The sequence below is a fragment of the Blastomyces dermatitidis genome (genome assembly GCF_000003525.1).
Source record: "Blastomyces dermatitidis ER-3 genomic scaffold supercont1.15, whole genome shotgun sequence".
Classification (NCBI taxonomy): Eukaryota; Fungi; Ascomycota; class Eurotiomycetes; order Onygenales; family Ajellomycetaceae; genus Blastomyces; species Blastomyces dermatitidis.
The window spans coordinates 580,560-590,605 of NW_025544788.1; the positions used below are offsets into that span (position 1 = coordinate 580,560).

A 10,046-nucleotide genomic window follows, 5' to 3' on the forward strand; every position below is an offset into this window, starting at 1 on the left:
TATTATGAAGCTCAAAGTCAATCTAGAACTGAAGAGAAGAGTCAGAGCAGTAAACTTACAACTGCAAGCTTAAAAAGAAGAAACTCTCAACTATCTAAATCTTCAAACTTCAATTCTCCAGCTAAATGTAAATAGAATTTGAATTCTCAAACTCCTGTTAAGATTAGATAATTGAGAAATGACTCTGATAATAAACTAGATAAAATGCAAGCAGTTGAGATTTCTACTTTTCACAATAGTTATAATCTACTATCTGATGATAGTGATTAGATTCTACTCTATCTCTACTCTCTTTTAGTATGAATATACGACAAAAACAATAAAAAGAGTTTAAAAACTCTTTAAAAATCACATTTATTCAAAATAATGTGAATAGAAACTCAAATTGTATTTATTCTTATCTTCAAATTGTATTTAAATAAAAAGTTGATTTTATACTGCTTCAGGAACTGAATTTTAATACTGAGTAAAAATACATTATTTCTCATTCAAGCTACTACTGCTTTCTATCTCAAAAGTCTGAGATAAAGTCAAGAGTAGTGATCTATGAAAGAAAGAGAATAAGATATTAATTTAATCTAAGATTTAATATCATGTCTGACTCTGATATTCTGATGAATAATATTATAAATAAAGAGAATGAGTTTAATACTATACAGCTCATAAATATCTATAATGAAAAGTCATTAAAGAAAAATAACAATATCTGAATAATTGATAGAGAATTTCTGAATATAACTTTATTAAGAAACTCTATAATTGCAGAAGATTTCAATACACATCATCTCTGATAAAATTCAGAATATAAGAGAGCAGTAAGAGCTGATAATCTGATTAAATGAATCTTTGAGCATTTAATAGATTTGATTAATAAGTCTGATCAACAAACATTCTTTAGAAAAGACATGAAACAGAAATCTATTATAGATTTAATCTTCATATCATAAAATCTAATGAAAAAAAGACTTGGAAATAGATTTATTGATTTAAATGAGACACTGAGATCAGATCATGAGATTATTCAATTTGATATTAAAGTGAGTGAAAAATAAATGAGTGAAAATCCTCTTCTCTCTAATCAGTTTAACTTTGAAAAAGCTGATTGAAAAGCAGTTAAAGAAAGTATAAAACTGTTAAAATCTGAAAGATAGAGTGAGCTATATTGAAATTCTGATCAAGATATCTCAAATGAAATACTTAAGAATAGAGTGAAGCTCATTACATCTATTATTATAACAAGTATTAGAGATAATATTTCAAAGAGAAAATCTTCTGAGTATTTAAAATTTTAATGAAATGAGAATATCTTATCTAAAAGAAAAGAATTAGCTACTGCTAGAAGAGATTGAAAGAATGATATAATATCTGATAAAGAGTTCAAAGCTGTCAGAAATGAATATTTTTCAGATATTAAAAGAGCTAAAACAGACTACTGAAATAAATTTCTTAAAGAAGTATAAGAAAAGAAAGTTTTTAAAGCTTTTAACTATACTAAAACAAGAAGTGTAGCAAAACTTTCAGTCTTAGAATATGAGTTTCAGAATGAATCATATACAGCAAACTCTTTTAAGAAAAAATGTTAAGCTTTTATATGAATTCTCTTTCAAAACTCATCAGATTCAGATTCAGAGAAAGAGAATATATCACTTCTTAACTATATTAATGAAAATGACTGAGAATAATCTAATCTTACATAAGATGAATTAGAGTCAGCTATCTTCTCAAGTTCTGTTAAAACTGCTGCAGAGCCTGATTCAATTAATCACTTGATTATTCAAAATATATATTTCTACTTAAAGAATGAATATTTTAAGCTCTTTTTCAATCTCTTGAAACATGAATATTATTCTGAATACTAAAGAGAAGTCACTGAAGTGATTCTTATAAAATCTAATAGAAAGATATCAATTTCTAAGTTATATAGAGTACTATCTCTATTAAACTGTTCAGAAAAGATTTTGAAATAGATAATAACTACTTAACTATTTTTTATAAGCTCTATTAATAACTCTCTTGTATTCAGTGAATAAATAAAAGATAGAAAACATTATTCTGTAATTAACACTGTTCTCTCAGTTATTCATAATATTCAAATAGTAAAGCATGAAGATCTGGTCTCAACTGCAGTTTTTATTGATATAAAAGAAGCATTTAATCATGTTTCAAAGTCAAAGTTAATTCAAACTTTGAAGATGTTAAAACTGTCACTTTCTCTAATAAAATGAGTTAACTGTTTTATATCTAAAAGAATCATATAACTTTTCTTTGATGAAATGAAATAAGACAAGACTGAGATAAAAATAGAAGTGCTGTAAGAATCTTTAATCTCACTCATTTTATTTGCAATATACACTGTATATCTATTCAAAAATAGAAATATAAAAATAGTGCAATCTCTGAGTTATATAGATAATATTGATCTAGTCCACAGCTCAAAAACTATCAAAGAGAATTTAAAAGTGATTGAAAAAGCTGTAAAGAAAATCTTTGTCAGAGCAGATATCAATTAAATTCAATTTAATATGAATAAAACTGAGTTAATTCATTTCTTTTCTAGATTCAATGAGAAAGAACTATCTCTAACTCTTTTAAATAGAGAGATTAAATCAAGTTTAAATGTCAAATGATTAGGAGTATGATTAAACTCTAAGTTGAATTTTAAATATCATATTCAATAAAGAACTATCAAGACAGAAAGACTATTGAACAACATTATCAGACTATCAAATACAGAGAGAGGTCTATTCTTCCAGGCTATAAGATAGTTATATATAGCCTGTATTATCTCAGTAGCTGATTATGAAGTTCAAGTTTAATGAAATAATCAAGAAAATTTCACTGAACTCTTTCAAAGTCTGTAAAACAGAGCTTTAAGAAGAATTCTGAAAGCATTCAAATCATCTTCTATTAAAGTAATGAAAATTGAAGATTCAATTTCTTCTCCTGCTATTAGATTTAAAAAGGCCTGCATAAACTATACTCTGAGAGTTATAAAGATAAGCTCAAATTATATAATCAGAGAAAGAGTCTCTTCTTCATTTTCATCAATTAACTCTGAAAATGAACTGGATTGAAATAGATTTCTTGATTGAAATGAAAATAATTCTTCAAAGAAAATGCCTTCTCAACTGTACAGACTATACTCACTGAATAAAAATTAATTTTCTTCTTTAAATGTTGAAAAAGTTGATCATGAGAAGTTATCTTCATGAAGAGAAAAGCTTGAATCTCTTATAGACTTATAAAAAAGTGAACTATCTAAAGAGAAAGAATATGAACAGTATTTGAAGAGAATTTCTACAATTAATATAAAAGACTCTATTCTGATTTATTCAGATGACTCAAAAAATGAGAATTTAAATAAATTAGACACAGACATTGCTTATACTGAAGATAATATTAATTTTATCTCAGATTTCTGAAATTTAGACTGTGAATCTGAAGTCTTTGACACTGAACTATTTACAATAGTGAAAGCTTTCAAACTTATTAAAATAAAATCTTATAAAAGAGAAAATAGTTTGAAAGAGATATGAATATTCTCTGATAGTCAAGCTGCTTTAAAAAGACTTAGAAATAGTCAGATTTATAATAATCAAATGAATCTTGAACTGATCTTAAACTTCATTTTAAAAATTCAAAAGAGAAGAATATCAAAGCTGATAATTCATCTACACTAAGTTTCTACTCATATGAATATTCATGATAATGAATTGACTGATTCAGCTGTAAAAAAAGATTCAGAATTAAGCAGATCTATTCAAAAAATTATGTTCTGATCTTTTATAAAGAGAAAAATAAAAGAATCTTGTTTAGACAAGTGAAATGAAAGCTGACAGAAACAAAAGAAGAGTATATATTATTCAAGATTTGAAACAAAACTCAAGTAGAAATCTTGTTCAATTAAATGTAAAAAGAAAATATTCTCATCTATAATACAGCTGAAATTAGAATATGACTATTTCAAATCTTATATACAAAGATTTGATGATAGATTTGATTCAATAGAATGCTCATTCTGCAATGTAAAAGAGAATTCTGAGTATATTATAATACACTGTGTATTATACAATAGTCTCAGAGTCAGATTGAAAGAGAAGTATAATCTAAATCAATTAAATATAAGATTCTTATTCTCAACTGAGACAGAAATTAAATACTTAATAGACTTTCTATCAGAAACTCAAGTAGCTACAAGAAAATAACTGAATTCAGGAATATCTAAATATGAAGAGGAGGAAATTGATCAGATATAGTGTGTTAAAACAGTTATATACTATCTTTTAATAATTTATTTCATTACAGTTCTTCTTTATTTTACTTTACTTTTTTCTTTCTATTCTTTTCTATCTATCTATTTAATGTGTCTATCTTTAAGACTGTGTTCTCTTTTCTTTTGTCATGATATTGTCAAATGATTTCAAAGTATCAGAAGATGTTAAAATACTGCAATTTGTAAACAGTTTTTATATTCTGAGCTGAAATTTTCTGATTTTGCATATCTGAAATTGATGAATGTATAATAGTTAACTTTATAGATATAGAAAAAACCCTGAGAACTTTTAGTTCTCAGGTAGATGTCATAGTCTCTGACTGTATACATCTATAATTGAAGAATAATAATAATACTAATAATAATAATCATCATTATTATCATCACTATTATCATTATTACTATCATTATTATTATCATTATTATCATTATCATTATCACTATCATATCATTGCTAACTGTCTTGTCTGTATTTACTCTCTTTTAATACTTATTAAAATCAATTATATTATTTCTCTTCAAATATTCTGCAGTTCTGCATATCATCAAGATATATAAGTATCATCACAGATTAAAGAGAGAGAAGAAGAAGATATTTAAGTAAGAGAAGACAGATTATAAGATACATTATAATATCTAGAAGAGACTTTATAAGAGAGTAAAATATTAATAATTTTAAGTAACACTTCTGATAGATTTAGACTGAACTAAGTATAGAAATAATGTGAATAATACTGTCTGTAAGAGATTGAAACAGAAGATAGTGAAGAGTTTTATATAGTAGTAATAAGATCAGAAGAAGTTCTGAGAATAATTTAAGATTAAGATAAAGAGAGAAAGAGAGAATAAGCATATTACTATAAATAAACAATAGTAAGAGAAGATTAAGAAGATATTAAAGTAAGAGATAAAGAAGTCAAAACTGATAAGTTTTTTATTAAGAGATAATAAGTTTTGATAATACTTCTGTTCTCTAATTAATTCGCAGAAGCTGACAGAGAAGAAGAGAATTAACGCCTTATTCAGGTCTTGAATGTGCTTCATGATTCAGAATATTGAGAAGACAGCTCTGCTCTTTAAGTATATTAATCTACTCACTACTGACATGAAACCTGAGACAGCAGACTAGAAACTGCAGAATTTTGAGATACAGATTAATCTGACTAAGAAGAAGCAGCAGAAACTCTTCTCTGAGAAGATAGTAAAGAGAGATTTTGAGATGATTATTATCTCAGATAAGAAGAAGAAGAAGAAGAATAAGAATAAGAAGTGAATTATAAAGAATAATAAGAAGAATAAGAAAGAGAAGAAAGATAATAAGTAGAAAAAGTTTTTTTTTTATATTAGTTAGTTATAAGTTCATAACTATTAGTTAATAATTGAAATTAATTTTGAGTTTTCAAAAATTATTGTACAAGTTGTAATCAATTATCAATATCAGAAATAATATATATATATATATTTAACTATCATGATTTACAAATCACTATAATATATATATATTAACATTTTTTCAATATTGATCTTTATAATATTAATATATTTTTAATAATATCATCTGATAATACAATTTGATAACACTTTCTTTCACAATATTAATATATTTCAAGAAATATAACAGAGATTAATCAAGATTATTTATTTACTTTTATACATTGATGATATTCAATCTGAGTTAGTACTAAAATTATAACTAAGTTAAGAAAGAAGATTCTTTTCTCTTATAATAATTCTTCTTATACACATCAGTGATCAGTTATTATCTTTATTGAAAATAAATTATTATCTTTCTTAAATCTTTATTATATCTTCTGAATTCACTTCTTTCACTTCTGTGACAGGCTGCGTCTGATCAATTATATAGACTATTTCATTACACTTCATAGATCCCACCGAAAGCTCCGATTCTTAGTCGCTGATTCTCAGCTGAAAAATTCATGAAATTTCTGTTCTTCTGCTCTGAAGCTTCACTGTATACACATATAAATATTTACTCTGATTGCTGATTTTCACACTTTCTATTTCTTTTCTTCTCTAACATTTTTCACCTTGTTGTATAAGATCTATAAATATTATACTAATCTATTCAGCATAGGCCTCTTATACTTGAAAAATGTTCATTATCTTCTTATTAGAAATGATTACTCACTGAGATATCTAAATGTATAACAATGTATAAGAAATAAAGAAATGAATAATCAGTTAAGCAGATACTGAGTCTCTATCAAACAAAAACTGTGATATAGGTCGCTGCACCACGAACTCGCTCGATTTTTCGAATAAGAACCCGCCGATAGATCCATTGAAAAGCCCTCGATCATACGAGCATTCGGACCCCATCGCCGACCGCATACCCTGTGTGGTGGTGGAGTTATCCAGCCAAACGTGAACTGGACGTTGTTCGAAGCTCCTGTGTGGGATTATCCCCCGTTCTCCTCTACCACACCACAACCCCGGGCCAGAGTGCCATACAAATTGTAAGGTGAAGTGACCTAGCCATATGCACCAATCTTCTCGATTTTGGAAGATCCCCGATCTGTAGTTGTGGAGATATCTGAGGAGCGACCTCCGCGAAAACCCTGTCCATCTTTGATGTTCCAAAACACCAACGCCAAGTCTCACCCTCGTACCGCCCTTCCCAATCTGGCCCATCCCCGGCAGAAAAATACAAAAAGATACCTCAGTGATAATATCAAGCACATAATCAATGAACTCTCCTGAAGTGCAACCTCCACAGTCCGTCGCCAGTGTATCTAGACTTCAACACCAAGTCTCACCCTTGTACTACCCCTCTCAATCTGGCCCATCCCCAGCAGAACAATACAAAAAGATACCTCGGCAACAGCATTCAATACATAATCAGTGGACAATGAGTCAACAGCATATCAACAACTATAAAATCAGTATATCTCAAGGTCTGACTGAGCCTTTGATCCCTGCACAGTGAGATATATTAAATCTAGTTTTAATACCTCAATATTCAATAGATTCTGCAAGGGATTGAGAACAGCAACACTAGGTTTCTATTGAATTTGAGAATTAACTCTATATTGATATAATCATTGACAAAGTCTTCTATTTTGAGATATAAATAACCAGTTTCTCTACATTCTGCTGATAATATTTACATTATTATATAGAAACAGACTTATATTCTCTATAATATCAAGACTCTGAAGAGGAAAAGTCTTGATAGAGAGTATACAGTAGTGCATATCTTAGAAGTTTCTATCTCATTCTTCTGCAGCAGTTAATGTAAAAAAAAAGATCTTAGAAATAGTTTTTTACTTCTCTTGAAAAAGTAAGGTGTTTTTCTCTGAATTTTATACAATATTCTTACAAAGAATTAAAAACAGAGTTGTTTTCTGTCATAATTTCATATTCTTTTAAGTAAGAATTACTTTTTCAGTGGCTGAAGAGCTTTCATTAATACTTAATTCTCTTTTACACTCTTTATTGACTGATTTGAGTTGCACACTTGTTGTGTGAGGAGAATTGAATGATTTAGAATAAAATTGAATAGTTTTAATCAATTTCTCTGCAAAAAATTGACTTATTTTTTGTCAGTTTTTCTCTCAAAAACTGTCATATTATCTGATTTATTATTAATTGATATCATACTTTTCCTCACTGTATCCCAAGAAAGAGTTTGTAAAGATTTTATTGATTTATCTTAAAAATCACTTTTAGTTTATTAGATTCTCTTCAAAAATCTAATCTAGTTACTGAACTAGTGTGAAAAAAAATCAGGTGTTTTATACACAAAAGTCTTTCATTCTTCTTTTGAAACAGTCTGACCAACTTTTCAATTGAAAATAGACTAATAAATCTCTCAACTGAAACAGTCTGACCAACTTTTCATTTGAAAATAGATTAATAAACCTCTCAATTGAAACAGTCTGACCAACTTTTCATTTGAAAATATACTGATAAATCTCTCAATTGAAATAGTCTGATCAACTTTTCATTCAGTGAGTAAAATGAGTTCAAGAGTACACTCAGTTGATGTGATAAAAGATGTTTTCCCAGATGCTATTTCTGAGATTGAAATTCTAAAGAGAAGAAAGAAGAAAGAAATAGAGAAACAACAAGTTCTTGAAATACAGGAACTGAAAAAAGCAAGCAAAATTCTTGAAAAACAGTGTCTGAGTGAGGAGAATGAAGAAGTTCTGTTAATTCTTCATGCTCAGGCTAGACAACTACAAGAAGTGATCAAGTTCAAACTTAGAATTTCAAACACAATTAAAAAAACATTGAAATCTTTCAGTACAGTCACTGACTCTTTTTCATCTTCTACTTCTTCATCTTCTTCTTCAAATCAGAAGAAAACATATACTCAAGTAGCAGAATCTGCTGTCTTCAAACCTGCTAGTTCAAAATCTGCTCAAAATTCTGAGAAAACTGAGAAGAATATTTCTCAGATCTCTGTTCATAGAAAGGAAAAAAAAGAAATGTAAAAAGAGAAGAACTTTCAAATCTTCAGAAACAGAAGACTTATTCTCAAAGTCTCAAATCAGGAGAGCTTATAAAAAAACAAGCTAAACTCAAATCTCATTTTCAGAATTAGAAATGAAATTAACCAGCAGTTCTTTTCTCAGTTAATGACTGATATTGAAGTTCAAAAACCAGTCATAGCTTCAATTGAGTCATCTTTCTTTGAAAACTCTATTATTTTGACTACAATGCCTGAATTCAGTGCAGAATTCCTCATTCAGAATGAGAATCTCTGAAAATCAGCAATAGAATCTCTACTGAATACAACAATTCTATCTGAAAGAGATGAAAAGTGAGACAAATTCATTCTTCATGATATTTCAGTTGAAATTTTTAACTGTGAGGAAGAAATGCTGCTTCTCAAAAATGAATTAGAAGAATACAATTCTATTCAACTGAGAAAAGAGTCTGTATGACTTAATTCAATTGAGTTCAGACAGAGCAGAAGAAATGCCTCTGTTCTAGTATATACAAAGACACTTGAACAATCAAGAATCTCTGAAGTAAGAGTAGCAGGTTTGAAAATGAGAGTTCATGAATACAAAGATTCAAGAATGAATCTCAAAGCTCAAACACAGTGTTCAAACTGTCAAAGATATGAACACTTTGCAATCTCTTGTTTCAGAGACTCAAAATACACATTCTGTGCTAGAGATCACAAAACTAGTGAGCATAAATATGAAACATGCTCAAAAAGAGGTGAAATATGTCAACATACTCTGCTTAAGTGCTTCAATTGCAAAGAAAAACATGCATCTAGCTCAAAAGAATGTGTATTTGCTCCAAGAACTCAGAAGAACTGGAGAAAAGATGAAGCTCAAAGTGAATCTAAAACTGAAGAGAAAAGTCAAGCTAGTAAATCCACAACTGCAAGCTTAAAAAGAAGAAACTCTCAACTATCTAGATCTTCAAACTTCAATTCTTCAGCTAAATGTAAACAGAATTTGAATCCTCAAACACCTATTAAGATTAGAGAATTGAGAAATGACTCTGATAATAAACTAGATAGAATGCAAGCAGTTGAGATTCCTGCTTTTCAAAATAGTTATAATCTACTATCTGGTGATAGTGATTAGATTCTACTATATCTTCACTCTCTTTTAGTATGAATGTACAACAAAAACAACAAAAAAAGTTTAAAAACTCTTCAAAAATCACATTTATTCAAAATAATGTAGATAGAAACTCAAATTGCATTTATTCTTGTCTTCAGATTGCATTTGAATAAAAAGTTGATTTTGTACTTCTTCAAGAACCAAATTTTGATACTGAGCAAAAG

General features: G+C 28.2%; 1 protein-coding gene across 1 annotated transcript; it reads right to left on the bottom strand.

The window, feature by feature from the left end:
- Positions 1-6,475: 6,475 nt before the first annotated feature.
- Positions 6,476-6,957, bottom strand: BDCG_17974 (uncharacterized protein; the record flags this gene model as incomplete). The annotated part of the gene is made up of 1 exon (XM_045427013.1): positions 6,476-6,957. Exon 1 carries the CDS (start codon positions 6,923-6,925, stop codon positions 6,476-6,478), a length of 450 nt encoding a protein of 149 aa, XP_045282923.1. The 5' UTR covers positions 6,926-6,957.
- Between the last annotated feature and the right edge of the window lie 3,089 nt (positions 6,958-10,046).